The sequence below is a fragment of the Rhinolophus sinicus genome, chromosome 3, assembly GCF_057876585.1.
Source record: "Rhinolophus sinicus isolate RSI-liver-muscle chromosome 3, RSI-T2T, whole genome shotgun sequence".
NCBI lineage: Eukaryota > Metazoa > Chordata > Mammalia > Chiroptera > Rhinolophidae > Rhinolophus > Rhinolophus sinicus.
In genome coordinates, this window is record NC_142503.1 from 90871262 (window position 1) to 90892510 (window position 21249).

The 21249-nt window shown below is 58.2% G+C and overlaps 2 protein-coding genes across 8 annotated transcripts; one reads left to right on the forward strand and one right to left on the reverse strand.

Moving 5' to 3' along the window:
• Nucleotides 1–647: 647 nt before the first annotated feature.
• Nucleotides 648–6108, forward strand: GNB2 (G protein subunit beta 2). Its single transcript, XM_019752759.3, has 10 exons — nt 648–1081; nt 3298–3443; nt 3659–3697; nt 3813–3919; nt 4249–4312; nt 4404–4566; nt 4661–4727; nt 5032–5233; nt 5325–5541; nt 5622–6108. The coding sequence occupies exons 2-10, from the start codon at nt 3387–3389 to the stop codon at nt 5726–5728; spliced, it is 1023 nt and encodes a 340-aa protein (XP_019608318.1). The 5' UTR covers nt 648–1081; nt 3298–3386; the 3' UTR covers nt 5729–6108.
• Nucleotides 6109–6430: 322 nt separating this feature from the next.
• GIGYF1 (GRB10 interacting GYF protein 1) lies at nt 6431–21145 on the reverse strand. Of its 7 annotated transcripts, none has more exons than XM_088796740.1 (28): nt 21016–21145; nt 17850–17922; nt 16550–16787; nt 15696–15847; nt 15332–15439; nt 15108–15237; nt 14903–14998; nt 14634–14745; nt 14416–14524; nt 14032–14072; nt 13643–13813; nt 13166–13419; nt 12938–13046; nt 12284–12421; nt 11987–12087; nt 11603–11774; nt 11309–11475; nt 11093–11193; nt 10890–11006; nt 10665–10765; nt 10457–10539; nt 10205–10354; nt 9895–10122; nt 9499–9686; nt 9238–9398; nt 8984–9147; nt 8771–8900; nt 6431–8671 (listed from the first exon to the last, which is right to left on the reverse strand). In XM_088796740.1, exons 5-28 carry the CDS (start codon nt 15364–15366, stop codon nt 8619–8621), a joined length of 3111 nt encoding a protein of 1036 aa, XP_088652866.1. In that variant the 5' UTR covers nt 15367–15439; nt 15696–15847; nt 16550–16787; nt 17850–17922; nt 21016–21145; the 3' UTR covers nt 6431–8618. The 7 variants fall into 7 exon arrangements, with proteins under 7 accessions (XP_088652866.1, XP_088652864.1, XP_088652865.1 ...); XM_088796738.1 differs by having other exon boundaries at nt 17850–17977; nt 21016–21132; XM_088796739.1 differs by lacking the exon at nt 21016–21145 and adding an exon at nt 20364–20975.
• Between the last annotated feature and the right edge of the window lie 104 nt (nt 21146–21249).

The following is a 21249-nucleotide window of genomic DNA, read 5'->3' on the forward strand; positions in this document are numbered from 1 at the left end:
CTGATTTAAACTTTCCAAAGCATTTTTACAACCCGTGAGGAATCATAGCAATCCAAGGTGACTTGAAGGACAGGTCAACATTCTCATTTTACAGAGGTGGAAACAGGCCTATACAGGTACTTACATTTTCATCCCTTTACAGAGATGGCCCACAGAGGGTTTCATCAAGAGTCTAGTACTGTTATTCATTGCACAGTGAAGTCGCTAAAGCTGCCTTGGTTCACGTCTCTACTCATTAGCACTAGGAATCGTTTCCACTACTGTAAAAAGGGAACAATGCTAGTACTTAACTTCATAGTATTGTCGTGAGTATTCCACAAGTATGAGTTATTATTACAGTGTCATGCAGATCTGTAAAGAGTTCTACAAAATCCCACTTTTGGTGGGAAACTGCCTGGGCAAGACCCTTTTCGCGGCATTCCCAGGTTCCCGAGCGCCGGCAGTGGTCCCCATTCATTCCTGCTCAGGGACTTTCAGAACCACAGCCCTCTCCCTCCGCCTCCTGGAGGCCTCCTGCCCAGTCCTGCCAGGGTCAGGATCTCTGAAACTCCGTCCCCTGAAGGGCGTGGTCTTACCAGGGTGGGGGCGTGGTCAAACCGAGAACTGGGGCGTTGAGCTTCCCTTCCCAGTCTGGAGCCACCCAATCCGGGAGGGTAGGTCACGTGACCAGAGAGCTGTTTCACCCTCCCTTATGCCGATACCACCTTTGTCAGTCCCAGGGGGAATGTCTTACTCCCTTTCGGGAAGCAAAGCATTCATTTTAGTCCGTTTTGCGTCGAAATAGCGTGGGGCAATATCTTCGTTTTGACAGAATCAGTCTTTGCCCCTTAGGTGGTATTTTCCCTTCCGGTCTCCCCCCACTATGTAGTTGGTCTCGCCCTGCCGGGCCCTGGGCGCGGCGGCGACGGCCGCGTCACTGGCGGGCGGGATCCCTCCGCCCTGGGGAGAGCAGCGCTGGACTGTTGAGTTGGGGTGACTGAGGAAATCCATCCGCGTCGCCGCCGCTGCCGCCTCCGCCGCGGAGGAAGACAGGACCTCCCGCGCTCCTCTAGCGACCCTTCGCAGAGTCCCACCGCCACAGGTACCTCCGGTGACAAAAGGAGTCCTCATCTCCCCCAGCCCCAAATTCCCTTGAGGGGAAACCTCTCTTTCTTCTGTCTCCCCGATCTGGCCTCTTGGGAGCGGACGTAACTCCCCAGACCTCTCCTCCCTTCCTTCGGCCCCGTCGCTTCTAAACCCGGAAGGGGAACTGGGGGACCCTCAGCCCCAATAACGCACGCGCTCCCTGCACCTTCAGGCGCATTTTGTCTAACCTCATCCCATCCCGGCCTCGCCTGCCTCTTGCTCCCTGAGAAGTTGGGGGGCAAATTCGGGGCTTTCTCTAGGCCCTGTTCTGTCCCCCCACCCCCGTTTGCTCCTGGGTAGCACCCCTCGTGTCTTTCCATTTCGCACTCCCGCCAGTATTCGCCTTGCAAAACTCTAGAATCCTCAGAGAAGCAGGCAAGGCCGCGAGGCCACCCTTCCCTTCGTCTCTACCCTAACCTCGATTTGGGCTCTGCCCATATTTTCTGGCCCCATTACCCTGGACGGGAGTCCTCGGCACCCCATTCCCTTTACTAGTCCTAACCCCAAGTCTAGCTCCAGGGCGCCCCCACCCCTCGCCTAGATTTCTTTTGGGCAAAATGGAGGTCGTGGGGGCCGGAGGGCCAGGCTTACTGCGCTTCGCAGCGCGGCACCGGTCCGCGCCTTCCAGCTGCCAGATCCAGGACCCTCCCTAGTCCCCTCCCCTTCGCCCCGCTAGACCTGCGGAGGCGGTGGCACCCCCATTTCTCCTTGGAGCCCCGGCTGCTCTGTGCCCAGAATCTGGGGACCCTGGAGGGCGAGGGGGACTGAGGGCTAGGAGCGTCGCCCCCGCCCCCAGCTTCCTCCTGCCCCGGGCCTTTGGCGTTGCCGCCCGGCCGGGATTGCTGACAGCTGGAAGGAAGGGGCTTTGTCTGGAGCTGGGAAGGTGGGGTGGAGGGCTTTGCCCCCTCCCCGCTTTTTCGGAGGGGCATCCCCTGGCGCTGGCTTAGAAAGCTGAACTGACAGCGGGAAAATGCCCGTGGGGAAGAGGAACGCCCAGGCCTGGGGGAAGTGGGAGCAGGGTGGGGGACGCCCGGGTTGGCATAGTACAGTGTGCATGGCCAGATCACACAGGTGTCCAAAAGGGGGGGCCAGGACTCCGAACCCTGGAGCGGAGCCAACCAGGCCCCTGGGGCCCCGGCGACGAACCCGCAGACTGGGCTCCTGGGGTGCCGAGGACACAGGGCCAGGCCGCCTGGGGCCGCCTCTCGCCCGCCCGCCGGCGCCGGGGAGAGAGCAGCTCCGTGCCTTGGGGCCGGAACCTCTCTTCCGAGCCCTAATTACTCGCGAGCGGTTCCCACGGGCTTTCCGCGGCGCGCTGGGGCGAGAGGCCTCGGCTCTGGAGGGAGCAGCGGCTTGAGACTGTCCTCCCCGCCACCCTCGCCTCCACCCCGCGCGGGCGGCTAATGGGGCGCAGCCGGCTTGGGGATTATTCAGGGTGAGCCGTCCCGAACCTATTAGTGCCCAATCGGCTTTTCCCAAATCCTGTAAACAGTCACCCGGTTCTGGGGAGGAGCGGGAGCCTGGGTCGGGCGGGGGCGATGGGGCCGGGGGTGGGGTCACCCACCCGACAGGTCTCTGCCGTGGATGCGGTTGCCTTGGCAACCGGGCTAGGGTGGGGGCACTTCACCAATGAGGTGCTCTCAGTCCGGGTGACGGTTGCCTAGGCAACCCCACGAACATCTCAGCTTCCCCCTCTGGTCTCCCCCCCAGTCTAAGCTTGGGGGTGTGTGTGGAGGGTGTGCGACGTGTGGGGGTGAATTTAGAGAGGCACCGCCCCTTTTAAAATGAGGTGCTATGAGGGCGGTGCCTGTACGGGCAGGGGCGGACGCCAGGTCTGTTTTCGAAGGGACTCTCCCCGCCCTCTTGCCCCCCCAGTTCCTGTCGCGGGTGTCCCGCCCGGGCTGCTGTCCGAGGGAGGGGTTTCCCCTGCGCTTCCTCTTGCACTTCCCGCTCCGTTTCCGGGGGGCGGGAGGAAGATTGGGGAAGTCAGCTATTCCTAGGCCCCATCTTTTCTGTGCCAGAGGCCCCGGGTTCTGCAAAGGGGCTGCGGCCAACCCAGACGTCCCCTCCCCCCTCTACCCTGTGCTCACCCTTTCCGGCCGCGCTTCAACCCCGCCTTGCCCCCCTTCTTCCCCGCGACCTTGGGCCTGACGTCAGCCCTGCATCCCCCAGGCCTCGGGCCAGCGGCGAGGAGCTGCCTCCCCCAGCCCCCGTCCCGCGGCCCCCAGCCGCCCCCAACCCCGCCCCACGGGCCTGGCGCCATGAGTGAGCTGGAGCAACTGAGACAGGAGGCTGAGCAGCTCCGGAACCAGATCCGGGTGAGGGCCTGGCCGGCTGAGCTGGGAGGGCTGAGTGGGCAGGGCCAGGCATCTGTGTGTGCCGGGCAGGGGGAGGGGTTCTTTGTGCGTGTGAGGGGTAACCTAACCCCCCCTTACTGTGTTATCCTCTCCACTCCTGTGTCCTGCGTTTCTTCTCCTCCCCTTCCTGGTCTTCTCTCCTGCCTCTTTCTGACTGGCTCTGCCATCTCTTGTAGGATGCCCGAAAAGCATGTGGGGATTCAACATTGACCCAGGTGAGATGAATCCAGGGCTGGACTTGGGGCTTGGGGAAGGAGCTCCGGTTTGAGGCATACTGCTTAGCGGGCCCTGCCTCCTGACTCGCCCTACCCATTCTCCCTCTACCTCTAGATCACAGCTGGGCTGGACCCAGTGGGGAGAATCCAGATGAGGACACGGAGGACCCTCCGTGGGCACCTGGCAAAAATCTATGCCATGCATTGGGGGACAGACTCAAGGTGTGTGTGCAGTGGGGGCTGGGTGTGAGCCTTTGTGTTTGCCCCAGGACTAAGTAGAGCAGGGCGAGTTGGGGGCAGTGGGAGGGGCAGCCTTGCAGAGTTGGGGGATGAACAGGATGCCCACGTTGCCAAGTGTGTTTGGGAAGATGGAGACTCCCAGACATCCCCAGGGGATGGAAAAGAGGCCCATACCAACAGGAACTTCTGAGCTGCTGCTAGGAGTTGTCTCAGAAGTGCTCCCCACCAGATGGGAGACTGGGAAGGGCATCCGTCCTCCAGAAGGGGCTTCACCCTGACCCCTCTGCCTCTCTCCTGCCACTCTCCAACAGGCTGCTGGTCAGCGCCTCCCAGGACGGGAAGCTTATCATCTGGGACAGCTATACTACCAACAAGGTAGATAGAGGTGGTACCGGAAGCTGGATGGGGCTGGGATGCACACCCTGCCTAGCTGGCTCTGACCCGGGGTACTGCCCCTCCTCCCTAGGTCCATGCCATCCCGCTGCGCTCCTCCTGGGTCATGACCTGTGCCTACGCGCCCTCAGGGAACTTTGTGGCCTGTGGGGGGTTGGACAACATCTGCTCCATCTACAGCCTGAAGACCCGTGAGGGCAATGTCAGGGTCAGCCGAGAGCTGCCTGGCCACACTGGTGAGAGGGGCCTGGTCGGGCATAGGTGCTGTTGGTGGGGGAGGGGCTGCGTTGCCCTCCCTTAAAGACCTGGTTGACCAGCCCCTTTCCCCAGGGTACCTGTCGTGCTGCCGCTTCCTGGATGACAACCAAATCATCACCAGCTCTGGGGACACCACCTGGTGAGGTCCTCCCAGGGCTAGGCATTGTAGCTCACCCCACACTTCCTGCCTGGGGGGCCACTGCCTCAGTGCTCGGCACATAGTACACACCCTGAGCAAGTGAGGGCAGAGCCCTCATTCTGAACACCTAGTCTCTCCCGTGGCGGGAAGGGATGGGAGAAGAGGAGGCTGCTGAGACCTAGTGGCTCCTGGCACCCCTTCCATGGAGGCTCTGTCAAGGCTGGGCTCCCATGGTCGAGGGATAGGGAGGCAGGGAGTCTGTCCTGCACCTCTCTCTGATCCCATCCTTCTGTCACCTCTCCAGTGCCCTGTGGGACATTGAGACAGGCCAGCAGACGGTGGGTTTTGCTGGACACAGTGGGGATGTGATGTCCTTGTCACTGGCCCCCGATGGCCGCACCTTTGTGTCAGGTGCCTGTGATGCCTCTATCAAGCTGTGGGATGTACGGGATTCGATGTGCCGACAGACCTTCATTGGCCACGAATCTGACATCAATGCTGTGGCTGTAAGTTCCGGGCTGGGCTGGGCGGGCCGTGTCTGCCATGCTCCTGGCCCTGCTCAGTGCCCTCATCCCACGCTGGTCCTGTGTCCTGTAGTTCTTCCCCAACGGCTATGCCTTCACCACGGGCTCCGATGATGCCACGTGCCGCCTCTTTGACCTGCGGGCTGACCAGGAGCTCCTCATGTATTCCCACGACAACATCATCTGCGGCATCACCTCTGTTGCCTTCTCGCGCAGTGGCCGGCTGCTGCTCGCTGGCTATGACGATTTCAACTGCAACATCTGGGATGCCATGAAGGGTGACCGTGCAGGTGAGAGCTGGATGCTGAATGGGGACAGGTGGGGACAGAGAACCAGGCCAGGTGAGTTCTGATGTACCCCTCCCTCACAGGTGTCCTTGCTGGCCACGACAACCGTGTGAGCTGCCTCGGGGTCACTGATGATGGCATGGCTGTAGCCACAGGCTCCTGGGACTCCTTCCTCAAGATCTGGAACTAATAGTCCCAACCCCAACTGGGTCTGGCCAGGAGGGGCCCTGCCCATGCCCACACTACAGGCCGGGAGCTTTGGGGCTGGGGGCATACAAACCTCCCTCCCCGGGCCACGGGGCCTTGGGTCCCTGCTCCCCTACCCAGGTTTGGTTCCTCCCGGGGTGGGGGGGGGTCCCCACTGTGGAGATAAAGATTGGAATAGAATGGGGGAAGAGGAGGAGCAGAAAGCCCTCATCCTTTTGCTGCCCTGGGGTCAGGGCCTCATCCCCCTGGAGGGCCAGAGGCAGGAGGTAGAAACTCCAGGGGCTGGATTTTTTAAAACTGGTTTAATTTTAATTTTTATTATATTTTCAGTTTTTCCATAAAGGAACCAATTCCAACTCTGTACCTGGTCTCTCCCCTTGCTTGTCTTTCTCACTTTGGGTCTGTCCCAGAGGGCACATCAGCTGGAGGGTGTGGGGCTCCACCAAGGAGAGGGCCAGAGAGGAAAGAAATCCCACTCTTTCTGACCAAAGCTGGAGTCACAGGCAGCAGGAAGGACCTTGTGCCCTGTGGGGCCATAGGTGTTCTTCCTAAGTGCACGGCTACCACTCGTGTCTGGCTGGGTCAGGCTGACCGCTCTGCCAGCAGCTCTTGGACTTCCTTCCCAGTTTTGTGCTTCTCCTCCCCCGTGTCCCCCCTCCCCCAAGAAAAGATGCAGAAGCAGAAGGGAACACACACCAAGTTTTATTGGGGGACATATTTACAGGGGCAGGGGTAGGTAGAAGGGTAAGTCATGGGGTCGGGGAGATTGTAGGTACAAGGCAGACAAGGGATTACAGAATGGCCCCTGCACCCACCCCAACTCTGGGAAGGGTGGGAGAGCAGCCGGGGCCCAGGAAGATGGGCTGGGAAAGGACAGCAATAGGGGCTGAGTCCCTGGGCTGGGGGGCTCAGGGGCTTGTAAACATTTACCACTCTCAGAAGGGGATGGGGTGGGAGAGGGCTCCCCCTACACTTCCTCACAGGGTTAAGGCCTCTCCAGGCTCAAGGGCCCCCTAAGTTCAAAGTCTCTTTAGCTGGGGGTAAGGGGAAGGAAGAGAGGGGAAGAGTGTCATCCCCCCTCCCCCTGCATTGGCTGCGGCAGGGGTGGGGGCAGTTACATTCAGTCACAACAGTACTCCCCCCACACCTCTAATGCCGCCAAATACTGGCGCAAGGAAACGGGGAGCTGGGGGGCCAGCAGCAGCAAGTCATTTCCCCCTGGCCCATCATCCCCTTATTGCTTTAGAGAGAATATTGTCTTTTCACGGATGCTAACACTGTTGAAACCAGGGAGAAGCAGGTGGAGGGAGTCCCTCCACCCCCCAAGGCCAGCTTTATCCCCCAAACACTGACCCAGTTGCCACTTTGGTGCAAAAAAAAAAAAAATGTGGTCTCCGGGGATGGATGGGGAAAGAAAACTGGGGCCACTCCCCGTTTCCCCAGGGCAGGAAGGATAGATACATTCATGGAGGGGAGGCAGCGGCAGAGTCCTGCCCTAATACTGCACTCTGAGCAATGAGGTCAACAGGAGAGATTAGATGAGAAACCCAAAAGGTACAAGGGAAAAAACCAAACCAGGAATGGAGACAAACCCAGGCAGGTGATTGGGAATACGTAGTCGGTGAGCAGGAGAAGGACTGCCGCCCACTCAGGAGACAGACACTTCTATTCTTGACCCCCCCACCTTACCCAACATTAAAAACTCATCAGGGGAGCAGGGAGGGGAGAGGCCACTCCTCTCCAGTTTGGTCAATGGAGGGGTACACAGCCAGCTGGCTGCAGGTGGGGGGCTCCCTTCTAACAGCCCCCACACTGCAACTGAAGCCCCCAGCTGCCCACTCTCGGCCTCCTGGGCCTCTCCTCTAGCCCCCTTTTCACAGGAGAAACAGTCATTAAGGGGTGCCTCTCCCCAGCTCCTGGAGGAACTGCTCTGCCCCCACCTCACTCAAGGCTGAGGCAGGGGACACAGCAGGGGCTTGTGGCCCGAAGAATACATTCATGTGGCAAGGCAGGGAGCTGGGGCTTTCAGCTTCACACCCAGGTCATCCCCCCAATGGCAGCGGAGGGGAACCCCCTCACCAGGGCCAGAGTGGAAGTTCTGCTGCCCTGACAGCCAGATGAGGTTGGCACCAGGCCGGCCCTCTGCCATCTACCCCATCAGCCACCTGGGGAGGGGAGATGGCACAGCCCATTTGTGCAACTTTCCCCTAAAGCAGCAAAGCCAAGGGGCTCCTTTGGCCCCAATCCCAGACACCTCTGCCAGTCACAGCAACAAGGGGGCCATTCACAGAGGTCCGGCTGGCGGGGTTAAGGGGGCCTTGCTGTGCAAACTGCTGGCACCCCAGCTTCCAGTTACCCCAATGGCCCACCTGGTGGGGCAGGGAGGGTAAGTGCAGCCTTGGGGGCCAGGCAGGACAGATCTGTGGGGGCATGTCCCCACTGCCCCAAAATAACAGTGTGTTTTTTTTCTTTCAGCCTCCTAACCTTTTTTTCATTGTTTTTCCTTTTTCTTAAAAAACAAACCAAAAAACCCAAAACTCCATGGACCTTCCACTGTCACCCCCAAAACCCCCAGAGGGGAAAGGGGTGATTAGAGTCTAGTTTTTAACAATTTTTTTTCTCTCTCCTAACGTTTTCTTCAATGTTGTTTAAAATTTTTTAAAAAGGAAAAAAAAAACCCTTCCCCCCAATCTGTAAAGTGCCTCGTGGTGGGTGAGTTAAGGTGCATTGTGTGGTTTGTAACAAGTGCTGGGGACCCTGCCCCTGCTTCCTCCTATGCTCCTTGTTGGGAGCCTGCAGACTGGGGACCCAAGGGTCCAAGCTGCTGTTGCTGCTCCTGGCCTACAGCCCAGGGGGCTGGTGGGATGGGCTGGTCAGTAGTCATCCACGCTCTCAATCTCACCAGAAGGTCCGTGCAGGGAGTACCCTGAAGCCAGAAGAAGCTGGGTTTGAGCTCTTTCAGCCCCAGGCAACTGCTCCATGCTGAGGAAGGAGCCTCCTAACTGGTCCCACCCCTAAAACATACCCAAGATGCTAGGGTCCGAGTGCAGCATCAGTGCCCGCCTCTTGGCCTTGCTGCCCTCCCCAGGGCCAAGTTTGGTGCTATGGTTGGTCTGAAAGGCCGTCTGCAGGGAGCCACTGCTCAGCCAAGCCTCCTGCCAGGCACCAGAGAGGGAGGGGGAGTCAGGAGGGCGCCTGGTGACCTCACCCTCACCTGAGTGGGGCTGTGAAAGCTCACCTGCTGCTGCTGCCGTTGTTGGCTGGCTTTCTGCTTAGCCCTCCGCTCCAGGAATTGTTTGGCAAATTCTTTGGCTTCCAGCGTGTCCCCCAGGCAGGAACGGATATAATCGTGGACATCATAGGGGGATTCCACCTCCTTGAGGATCGCTACAGCCATGGGTACTATGGGGCAGGATAGGGGCTGTCAGTGCCCACCTGATGAAGGTCTGCACCCCTGCGTCAGCCCAGCTTCCCACGGTCTGACACCCGTACCATCCAGGCTGCCTGTGGTGCTCAGTGTGTGTAGCATCTGCTCACACCACTGGGTGAAGCCATCCTGGGGCCTGGGGATGCCCTGTAACAGCTTCAGCAGCTTCTCTTCCTCCTCGGTCTTTTTGCGCACAGGCCGACCTGACAAGTGGCTATAGGAGTCACTGAGCGGGACAAGGGTGAATGAGAGGCAAGAGATCAGCTCCGGTGTTCTACATCCTTCCATCCTGGCCCGAGCCCGGACCCTGCGGCCCTGGCACCCACCTGAGAGAAGGGCTGCTCCGGCTGTTCTTCAGGCCCAGGCTACGGGCCAGGCTCCCGCTGGTCTTGAGGGTGTCCTCCCAGAGCCCCAGGCCGCTGCTGCTGCCCCCACTCTTGTCGGGCCCGCCCCACAGCGGCCCAGCCTCAGATACCCACTGGTTCAGGGGGGCAGTGCCCAGGCCCCCAAGCTGCTACAGATGGCAGGAAGTCAGGGTGGCCCGAACAGGGACACCCATACTCAAGAAAGCTAAGTGGGAAGACTCATTTATGTGTCAAAGGGGGGCAAATATGGACCAACGATCCCCACCGCATCCCTGGGGCACCTTGGGAGCTGAATGGAAGGGTTCCTGAGGGCCTAAAAGCTACAAGTCAGGTGAAAGAAGGGCCCAGACTGCTCACCACACGGTGGTTGGGGGCCTGGGCCCGTGATGGTTCCCGAGGCGGGGGCTGCTTATGCAGCTGTCGCTCGCCCTCCAGCTGCAGCTCAAGCAGCGTCTTCATGGAAAGTCCTTGCTTGGCCAGGCCGGCCCACAGTGGGGGCGGGGAGCTGGGTGCAGGGGGCACTGGGACGGAGGCCACCGCCTGCTGCTGCTGCAGCAGCTTCAGCAGCAGCTCCTGCTGCCGCACCTGAACCAGCGAAGACAGTGAGGGCCAGCAGCCTGCCCCCACGCTCAGGCCCAGCAGGTCAGGGGCGCGGCAGGGCACCCACCTGCTTGCGCCGAAACAGCTCCTCTTCCTCCTGCCGCCGCTTCTGCTCCTCCTGCTGCTGCTGCTGCTGCTGCCGCCGCTTCTCCTCACGGCGCTTTCGCTCCTCCTCCTCCCTCTTAGCCCTGAGCTCCACTTCTCTGCGCTCTTGGAACTGACAGTCATGATCCCACGTCAGACCTGGGGGCACCTGGCCTTCCCGGCCTCAGTCCCGCCCTTCACACCCAAGGGTTCCAGCCCCAGGATGCCTACTCACTTTATGTTGCAGCTGGAGTTGTTCTAGAATTGGACCCTGAGTCGAAGAGTTAATTGGTATGTCCCAAAGACTGGCCTCACCGCCTGCAGGAGGCAAAGGCACTTGCAGGAGCAAGCTCAGGCCCCCTGGGCTGAAGCAGCTTGAGCAGCAGGCACAGCCCCTGGGCCCCCTACGCCCCCAACAGCCCGCTGGGGAGGCCACACTGTACCTGACTGTGATGAGGCTGAGGTATGTATGTCCCAGAGGGAGCCTGAATCCGGCACCGACAAGGAACGGTTCATCGTCGGGAGCAGGTTCTGGTCCCCACCTCTGAGGAGCAAAGCACTGATTCTCAGCACCCGGGCTGCCCCATCTCCCCACTTTACATATCCTGAGGGCTCATACACGCACACAGCCAAGGGAAGACTGATTTGACAGAGAACAGCCCACAGACCTGGGGGGTTTGAGAGCTTGGAGCTGCTGCAGGAAGGCGGTGAGCTGCTGCTGCTGCGGTGGCGTCAGGTCCCCCAGAGCCGCCTTTTCCCGGAGCCCACACTGCTGGAGGGAGCGGCTGTAGAGAGGAGGACAGATTGAGGGGGTGCAGGCCAACACAGCCAGTGCCTGTCCCTACTTAGAAGCTCTTCTAGGCCCCGGTACCTGTTGACCAGTTGAAGAAATTGCTGGTGCTGCAGCTGCTGGTACAAGGCCGCTGCTGCCAGCTCCTGTTGCTTCTTCAGCCGCTCCTGGTCCATGTTGCCCTGAGTGGGGGCAAAAGCATTCCCACAGCTTCGACCTCGTGCTCCACACTCCCCGCTGACCTCCATCAAGCTCCCACCTCCCCTCCCTGCTCCTTGCAAAGGTGGGGATGCTCACCAGCAGTGGGGGTGGCGAGGGCCCCGGGGCAAAGGGCACACGACCCCACATCTTGATCACCTCACCCAGTGGCTGAAAGCCCTCATCACAGCCACGCTTTACAAGCAGGGCCATGGAGAAGTAGCCTGCTTGGAACCACTCCGCCATCTCCTGCGTGGTGAAGGGTCCTGGACCGGGAAGGGGGTGGGGTGGGGTTGCAATCAGAAAGGTGTGCCAGAGAAGCCCTGAAAGAGAACAGTGGTGTGCCCCTGCCCCAGCAGCCCCTCCTGCATGCCCCCTACTCCTCACAGCCACCTTGGATCTCCCCCTGTGGATCCTTGTAGAACCACTTCCGGGCTGCACCGTGGCTGAGGGGGAGGGCAGTGGCAGCTGCAGAGTGGCGCAGGCCCTGGGCCTGCATGGCGGCCGTGAACTGCTCTTCCTCCAGAGAGCTGTCCTGTAGGGATGCCACAAGCTTCTCTGCCTCCTGGGAGCCCAGGGAGAAAGGGAAGGCTCAACTGCCCAATCACAGCAACACAAAACGGGGCTGGGGCTAAGGTGGGGATGGGGTCAGCTGGACACAGCAGGATAGCTAGGGAAAAGCTTGGAACCTAGGCAAGGACAGAAGGAACAATGGCTTTCTGTCCCCCTACAGGGGAAGGCCCTAGAGCCTTCTTAGGCCCCCTGCTCCCTCCCAACCTGCTGGAGGTGCTTCAAGCCTTCATCATCTTCCAGATCTCCAGGTGGGCCAGGGGGTGAGCCCATCCCAGGACTCAGCTGCATTCCCCTCAAATCATCTCCTAGAAGGAGCAACGAAAAGAAGGTAGAATGGGGCGGGGTCCATAGAAGGGGCGAGACATCTCCCTATCTACCATTATTCCAAAAAAGAGGGTTCTACCCTTGTGGGCGCCACCCTTGTGGGCTCCACAAAGAAGGGGAGTGTTTTCCCCACCAGCCCTTGGCTCCAGAGAAAGGGTGGCCCCACCCTCTGGCTACCTTCAGCAGCTGGCAGGTCTTTCTCCACAGCGTCTCCTCCGTCCCCATTAGCTCCCCAGAGTGGGCCCAAGGTAGCCAGTGGGGATGGGGAGCTAGACTTCTCCTCTGGAGGCGGCAGTGGAGTCAGTTCCTTCCCACCTGAAGGGAAAGGTAATTACCAGGATTCAAAAGCAAAGAACTGGAAGGCCTTTAAGACAATTTAGCACAAACCTTCCATGTGTGGCCAGATCTCAGGCCTCTGACTCCCACCTGTATTGAGTATTGAGTCGACATACTTCCCTTTGGTCAGCACGACTAACACTCAGTAACTCAACACCACAACCCCCCTTTGCACCCCTTTTTCCCTGCAACATAGGCCACAGGTGCACGGTGTCCACAGCACTGCCCAGGGCTGCACGCACAATACTCTAGGTTTAATACTCCAAGGGGCTGGCAGAGCTCATTTGGATGACGCCTGATTTTTATCTGACATGCTGCCTTAGATGCAGCCCTGCTGTTTCCGGGTTCCTCCCCACACCTGTCAGCACCTGCCTTTCTCACATTTCTAAGCAGCTTTCTCCTAAAGGTGGGTGGACAGCCAGTGCCCAGCCGGAGGGAGCCCTATGCCAGCCCCAGGCTCTCAGGCTTTCTCCTGGCCCCACCCTGCAGGCTTACCTGCTTCAGGCCCCTCCTCGTCCAACCCTTCGGAGGGTTCTTCCTCCTCTTCCTCCAGACCCTGGAAGTCAAGCTCCTGCTCCTCAGGAATGGGCTCCTTGGGGCCCTTCTGCATGGGGTTAGAGGATACAATGGGAGGTGAGGAGGCAGAGGATAAACAGTTGGCAGGAAGAGGGCAGGTTCCCGCCAAACTCTAATAAAAGTTTCCCCCGGCTTCCTCACAGATACCTTGAGAGGCAAGAAGGCCCCCGAGGCATCGAAGGTGCCCATTTCTTCATCCTCATCGTCCAGGCACCACTCTGGGAGCCCGTCCTTGTCTTCGTCAAAGCCGTCAGGCCCTCGGCACCTCCGGAGGTGAGAGCTGCCCCCACCCACCCGCCCCTCCTCTTCACCACACCCTCCTCGATCCCCTCGCAAATCAAACTCAAACTTGCGACGCCGGTCCCCATGTTCTCGCCAGCCAGCAGAGCGGGGGCCACCATCTGGGCAGGAAAAGGTAGAGGAGGAGAATCAGTACCCCTGTCAAGCCAGAGGCTCCACTCTTCTGCTGCCCACAAGACCCCCAAGCTTTCCAGGACTGCAACCCAACCCACCCCGCTCCAGAAAGCTTTTGGCTCCCTCCACCCGGCCACAGGAGCCCTGGGCCCAGGAAGTTCTTTATGCCCCACCCTACCCCCCACAAGGCCCATCTGGCCCCAATCTCACCAGGGCTGGCTGAGCGCCAGCGGTCGCCATCTCGACGGGGTCCTGCCCCAAGTCTCCAGCTGCCCTCCTCCTCCTCCTCTTGCTCCTCCCGGAGAGAACGCCAGTTCTCGCTATCTGAGCGGGCATGTTCCTTCCTCAGGCCAGCCCCTCCGTCCTCAAACCCGGATCGTGCTTGGGAACAGGGGAAGACACAGTCAGCAGAGTGGCAGCCATGGTCCCTGGAAGACTCCTACTATAAACCTCGCTGGTAAAAAGGAGCCCAGCCCCGAGCCCTGCTGCTCCCCTACCTCCCTCAGGAAACATCCCCTCACTGGGGCCACCCATTTCAGTCTCCCCTCCCCCTCTCAATGACCTTCAGGGTCTAGCACCACCCTCACCACTATCCATACCTCCATCCCTCCTGGCCGACTTCTCAAACCGCCTCTCGCCTCTGCAGGAGAGACAGGTGTTGGTCAAAGGAGGACAGCTTCCCCTCCCCGACCTGCGGGATCTCTGTATACCTGTCCATTTTGTCCTGAGAAAGGTGAAGGGAGGGAGGGAACAGGGGACTAGGGAAAAGTCAGGCTAGGGAGGGAGCCCAAGGGGGATTGAGAGAATCAGAAGGGCAGGACCACAAGGGTTAGAGGGCAGAGAGAACGATCTCTAGCCAAGGCTTATTTAGTAGGTCTTCTGTTGCCCTCTAATGACAAAACCTAGACCCTCCATGGGACTCTGGATCTAACCCCGGGGCTTCTCTCTGCTCTGCTGCTATGCCCCCTCCTTCCAGCCTGCACCTGTCATCCCAACTCTGGCTACGCTGGATCTCCCGGGGGTTCCGACCAAAGGCCCCTTCGCCTTCTTCAATGCTTCTTTGGTAAAAGCAACTGTCACCACGGCCACGGCCTGGAGAAGGAATGAGACACACACGGGAAACATGCCAGATCATCTCTGCACATCCTCAAGACCACAGGCCCGGCCTCTGCTGTCCCCACAATACATCATCACCCCCTACCTCGGCTCCGCGTGCTGCCCCTGCCACGGGAGGCGCCGCCTGGGGGGGGGCCAGCCCCTTTCCCCATCAGCCTCAGCACAGCCACACTGTTCACTGACAGGGAGAAGTTTCTCTGAGGAGGGAGCCAGGGGTGGGAGTGAGGACCCAGGCACCTGACCACCCCCACCCTGTCCAGAACTGCACCCTCCACCACCTGTCTTCCCAACTCCAGCCCCCCACAAAGGTGGAGCCCCCGCACGCCAGCCTGCAGTCGCCCAGCCCGGCCCCACCTGCTCCTCCTCGGTCAGAGGCTCCAGTGCCAGGGGCTGCAGCGGCTCTTCCTGTAGCACCGCAGCAAATTCCTTGTCCTGCAGCTCATCGGGCACCTGTCAAAGGGGCAGGCGGGCCAAGACACCACATGCTTCTGGGCCCTGTCCACTGGCTGAGGCCACACGGGCAACTGGGCCACATACCCCACCCTGAGCCACCCCCTACCTTGTTCTCCTTGACGTAGAGGGCCAGCATCTCCTCTCGCCCATAGCGATAGTCGGCCAGCTTGTACTTGGGCATGGCGGGGGATGGGGGTGGGGAGGCCACGCTGCCACCGCTTGACAGTGCCCTCAGCCTAGAGAAGGGACACAGGGAAGGAGAAAGACAGGTGTCTGAGCAACCCTATTCTTCCCAGCTTCCCCATGCCACCCACAGCACATCTGACTCACCACTCAGGCCCAAAGTTGAGGGTCTCTGCTGCCATTGTGAAGCTGAGCGTGTCCTAAAGGTCGGAGATGAACAGGGATGAGGGGACCTGGCGTTCACTCTCCAAACACCTGTGGAGACATGGGGGACACTGGGCTTAGAAACAATGCACCCAAACAACCCTGAGAGGACGAGGACTATGTCCTCACCTTGGTGGGCACAGTAACGGGTCTAAAAGGACTCACCTAAACCACCCACATGCTACTCACACCATGAGTTAATAACCAAAGAGTTAACCAAAGAGAGAAGACCTGAGGGAGGAAGGAAACAGGGCAGCCAGAGCCCCTTTGAGCTTCTGTAGGAGCCCCTCCCTCACCCCAGACTCACCTGGCAGCCTTACCCCAGGAAGCAGTTAGAGTGGTGGCCCGACTCTCTTCAGGCAGGAGTCTATGCTGGAGTGAACCAGGGTCCCCAAGCTACTGGACGTTGGTGTGACCGCAGTGGTACCTGGGGAAGGACCTTCACATTTGGGCAAGACCCTTAACGAGAGGTGAGGAGAAGAAGAAGGTGGGTTAAATGAATGGGTCAGACGGCCCTCCCTGCTTCTAGCCCTCCTCTGTCCTGTATAATAGGGACCACAGCCCCTGCTCCTGCTCATCTCTGTCCCCCACATTTGGCCTCACGAGCAGTTAATTCACTTAGCAAAGCATGTCTGAGGTGCTGGAGGTGTGGCAGAGAACACACACGGCACCTCTCTGGATCTCAGCACTCTTTCCTGCATCGCGGAATATTCAGTAAGGGGGTATCTAAAGTTTGCATGGACGTTCAGGACAAAGATAAAACAAAAACAACCAAACAGACAAACCAACCACTGGAACCACAAATATTTTAAAGAGGAAAGGTTATGGAGAGAAGGATTAGAAATTAATCTGGGCGGAAAATTACTTCCCTCCTGAAAAATCTCAGAGCTGGCTATTGGTGGCTAGAATCCAGAGACTCAGTTTTGAGAGAAACCCAGTTCAGGGGAATTGGGGTGGGGATGCTATTCCAGAGCCAAAGGTGGGGCACACACTGAAGGCTGCAGGCAGGAGAATCCAGCCAGCACACCCATGGACTGGTTTACCAAACAGGAACCAACACCCAGGCCCCTTCCCTGGACCTGGAAGAGCCCAAGCACAAGTACAAAGAGCCAAGAAGGGAACAACATTATTAAGATACAAGCTAGGAAGAAGGCCCCTTACCATAAAGTAGAAATACAGTCAGTTACTGAGACTGAATGAAGTGGCAGTGGTGGCAGTGACCTGTCCCTCTAAGGATCAGCAGAGGAGATTCTCAGGAGGCAGCGCATCCCTGGCGGTACCGAGCAGAGGACGAGCAGACAGGGTCTCAGGGGGCTGCGCAAGGGTTCCCTCAGTGGCTGGGGGGGAGGTTGGACCGGAGCGCCTCCACGATGCCCATCAACTCTAAGACTCCACAACTCTGGGAAGGAAGGAAGAAGGGTTTCTACCAGACGGAACAAGAAGACAAGTCTGTTGAAAGCTCTTCCTTTCACGGAATTCAAGTAGGACTCCCAGGACAGCAGAGTAAGGTTAATTCTTTCTACACTACAATCCTTATGTAATTTGGCCAATGGATGAAACTTGAAGACATTATGCTAAGTGAAACGAGCCAGTCACAATAGAACAGATATTGTATGATTCCTCTTATGAGATTACTAGAAGAGTCAAATTCAAAGAGACAAGATCTTAAGTAGAATGGTGGGGGCCAGGGCTATGGGGCAAGGGGAGTGGGGAGTTGCTGTTTAACGGGTACAGAGTTTCAGCTGAAATGGGGCAAATGAAACAGTTCTGGACAGGATGGTGGTGATGGCCGAACGATGTGAACGTCTTTAATGTTGCAAAGCTGTAAACTTAAAAATGGTTAAAATGGTATATGTTAGGGGCGGCCGGATGGCTCAGATGGTTAGAGCGCGAGCTCTGAACCAGGGTTGCCGGTTCAATTCCCGCATGGGCCAGTGAGCTGCGCCCTCCACAACTAAGACTGAAGAAAACAAGCCGCTGCTGATCCCCCAGAGGGGCGGCCGGATGGTTCAATTGGTTAGAGCACGAGTTCTCAACAGCAATATTGCAGGTTCAGGATGGTGGGCTGCAGCCCCTGCAACTAAGATTGAAAACAGCAACTGGACTTGGAGCTGAGCTGCGCCCTCCACAACTAGTTTGAAGGACAACAACTTAGAGCTCATGGGCCCTGGAGAAACACACTGTTCCCCAATTAAAAAAAATTTTTTTTTAAAGAGGTATATGTTATATTTTACCACCATTTTAAAAAGGTTTAGGAAAAAATGGCATTTGGGAATAGCTATTACATACCTAAGCCTTCCCAATTCCAAAAAACACCCCATATTTTTCAAACAAATCTCAGGAGAGGCTGTTCTGAGCCTCCTCCGGTTCACTCCACAAGAGCCTGTCTTCTAGAGGAACAGGAGTCCTGTGGCATGGAAGGCTGCTGTGGGGAGGGGGTAATAGAAAAGGGACAACTCACCCTCCCACCCTGCCAAGGAGTGGCAAAGGTGGCCTCCTTGGTGCTTTCCACGTCTGGCCTTCACCTTTCTGTCCTGGTTGTAAGGAGCAAAGTGAGGAAAGCGGCTTCCAGTGTGAAAAGCAAGAAAACTGCAGAGGCAAAGGGAGAGGCGGTCAGGGGGGAAGAGGAAGCACAGGAGCAGCTGGAGAAAAAGGCCAAGTCTCCTGGCGGGCCCAGCCAGGAGAGGATTGGTCCCAGAGCTGGTGGCTGACTGGCTTCCTTGACAAGCAGCAAGCATGCCTCCCATGGTTTCCACCCCTCCAAGCAGATATGTGCGTCTTTTCCACATGCTTCCTCGAAGCCAGCTGTTCTCAACTGGGGGGGGGGGGGGTGACTCTGCTCCCCAGGGGACATTTGGCAAAATCTGGACACATTTTTGGTTGACATGACTGGGAATTACTACTGGCATCTAATGGGTAGAGGCCAGGGATGCTGCTAAAATCCCACAATACACAGGTCGGCCCCCACAACAGAGAATTATCTGGCTCAAAATGTCACTAGTGCCACGGTGGAAAAACCCTCCTCTATGCCATGAGCACAGGTAATCCTATTCTGTTTATGGGGAAGAATGGAAGACGACAGAAACCACATTTACTGCAGTTCATTCTCCCACTGAAGAGCAAGGAAATCATTCCATAATTATACTGTCCCATGAGAGAAATATGAGATTCTGCCAAGAGGGAAATCCTTGGGAAAACACTAGATTGAAAAAAACTGTCCCAAATTTCTCTATCACAAACTCTCAAAGGCAAGCGTTTGAATCCCTTTCCAGTGAAGGAAAGAGTGGGAAAGGCAGTAGAGGACTGGGGACATGGCCTTTCCTGGCTACTTGATCTAAGGGCCTCCTCACAGGCTCATTCCAGCTTAGCCCCACTGCTTACCCTGCCCTGAGGCCGCTTGCCTCATCTGTACTGGCTCTTCGTTCTCAGACCTCAGCATACCCTCACTCTCCTGGCATCTGAATTATTGCTATTAAAAGGCTGCCCCCTGCCGGAATCAAGGGGAAAGGACACACACTGGTCCTGGGTGCTCACAACAGGCTTCAGGGAACAAGAGGGGAGCCTGTTCTCTGGGGTTCAGAATTCACAAAAGGCAAAGATTCAGAGACTAGGCGGTCCCAGTACACACTAAGTTAAGAACATTATTTCCTCATTCCATCACCCCTAAAATTAGCCCCAATCCAGAGCAATGTGCCTTGGCACAGAAAGGTACCACTATTAACAGAAGTAGAATCCCAAATTCCCCAACATTTGAGCAATCGCCCAGCTCCAAGCCTGTTAGAGGTGACTCCGCCCTTTCACAGGATGGAAAGATTCTCCCAGCATGGTAGGATGAGAACTTAGAGGCTTAAAAAGGGGGTGCAAGCCCACATTCCTCTCGGATGGTCAGCTATCCCAGCTCTCTACTCTCTGAGCCATCCTGACAAATTCTGCCCCTCGGCATGTCTATTAGTTAACAGTTTTCAAAGCAATTCCACACTTTACCTCACTTGATCCCTTTTGCCCACTTGCCCAGTCTTGGGTTCCAGCCAGGGAAAACAAGGGAGGCTGCAGCTGCTACGGCAGGGGACCAGGACGTCCCTAGACACTATCCAACTGAAGAAGGGGCACGTAAGCAGCAAGAACCATCCCAAACTCTCAAACATACTTTGTGAGTTTCAAGCCATTTTAAATTTCTCATTAGAGAAATTTTAAAATCTTTCACATAGCTGCCTCTTTTCACCTTCTCAGCTCTATTCCAAATTCAGAAATAAAAGCGAGGATGAATGGGTCTTTTAATCCATCAAATCACACACAACACTAATACGTCCACTGGCTGAAAAAGCCAGACCAGGGGTCTAAGCACACAACTCACTTGACTGTAATTACCATATGGGACACTTGAGGCCCCTGGTCCCCAGCGATGGCAGCAACATACAGTACACATCTGCCCCAACCTTTCCCAATGACATGCTACACCTACAATGTAGGAAACAAAACGAGCTAGAGGGTTGGCGACCTGGGACTGCACAGGGGACAGTACAGATGAAGGAACCAGAGAGCAAACTCGCGAAGTGTGAGCCGCAGAGGGGACGCATGGTGTTTGAGCTGCAGAGGCAAACGAGGGGGCTCTTGGTGGGAGGCTAAGTTGTAACTATCATGTCAGCTCCAAGGGGCGTTGGAGAGGTAGTGTAAAGGGTGATTATTGTTGGGAAAGCAGCACTGAACAGCAAGAGGGGAGTAAGACTGGGTTGGCTGGAGGAAAGACTAGGCCAAGAAGTATTGATTTAGCATCTCCCAGGGACTGGCGCTATGATGGACCAAAGCTGGAAGCTTACTAGAATTGTAGTAACGACTAGGTAAGAGGTGCAAGATGAGGGTCTCCTTAAAGTTAACTCAAAAAAAAGGGAAAGTGTAAGGGGCCGTGGCCAGGGAGCTGCTGCATCAGGGGGATTGGGCTGGGAAGGGCGAAGCCTGGCGACAAAAAAAGACTAACCTGTTTAACACGGCTGGGCAACCGGGAGGAAGGAGACCCCAATGACCAAGCACTAATGTTGCTGACTGAAAGGAAATTCAGGTGAAGACCCAGTAGAGGTACTCTGGTTAAGGGGAAAAGGCTTCCACATTAGCCAGTCGTGCAACGCTTGGACTTTAAACCCGCAGGGCCCAGCTAATTTTGACAAGAACCCCGAGACACGTTAAGGAATCTCTGGGGAGCGCCCGGCATTCGGGTCGGGGGCCTCCGCGCGGGCCCGGCGGAGGATGCGGCGCGGGGGAGGCCGGGGGCCCTGGGCCGAGCTTCCGAGGGGCAGGAGACGACCGTTAGGAGCGCGGGGGTGGGAAGGAGGCAAACTGGCCGGGAGGACGGCGTGCCCTTCAGGGAGGGGCGCCAGGTGCGCGGGGCGTGGGTGAGGACGGCCACCCCCCGGGAGGGACGGCCGCGTTGGGGGCCGTCGCGCCGGAGGGAGGGCCGGGGGGCGGACACACCCGGCGGCAGCGGCCACGGGAGGAGCTGGGGGAGGTCCGTGCCGGCGGCCCGCGCTCTGGCTCCGGCTCTCGCAAGCTCGACGCGGTCGCCTCGGCGTCGGGGGCGGGCCTGCCCCGGGCCCGACTGCGGGCCAGGGGCTGCGGGACCGCCGAGCGCTTACCGCGGCGGGCGGGCGGGCGGCGCGAGGCTCCGGTCGCGGGGCGTGGGCGGCGGGCGGGCGGCGCGCGGCGGGCCGGGGGCGGCGGCGGGGGAGGGGGCGCTGGCGCTCCCGCGGCGGCCGCTCCTCTCTGTTTGTGTTTGTAGCAAGATGGCTGCCCGCCTCGTACCACGTGACGCGGACGCGGGGCCGCGGGGCCGCCCCCTCCGCCGCCGCCGCCTCCTCCCTCCGCGGCTC

What these genes read in the sequence shown, in the direction of transcription:
- GNB2 (XM_019752759.3), top strand. Translation starts at nt 3,387, where the DNA reads ATGAGTGAGCTGGAGCAACTGAGACAGGAGGCTGAGCAGCTCCGGAAC. An exon ending in AGCTCCGGAACCAGATCCGG is followed by an intron (nt 3,444 to 3,658) that starts GTGAGGGCCTGG and finishes CATCTCTTGTAG; the next exon opens with GATGCCCGAAAAGCATGTGG. An exon ending in CATGAAGGGTGACCGTGCAG is followed by an intron (nt 5,542 to 5,621) that starts GTGAGAGCTGGA and finishes CCTCCCTCACAG; the next exon opens with GTGTCCTTGCTGGCCACGAC.
- GIGYF1 (XM_088796740.1), bottom strand. Translation starts at nt 15,366, where the DNA reads ATGGCAGCAGAGACCCTCAACTTTGGGCCTGAGTG. An exon ending in CTCAACTTTGGGCCTGAGTG is followed by an intron (nt 15,238 to 15,331) that starts GTGAGTCAGATG and finishes TCCCTTCTCTAG; the next exon opens with GCTGAGGGCACTGTCAAGCG. An exon ending in AGGCCCCCAACCACCGTGTG is followed by an intron (nt 9,687 to 9,894) that starts GTGAGCAGTCTG and finishes TGCCATCTGTAG; the next exon opens with CAGCTTGGGGGCCTGGGCAC.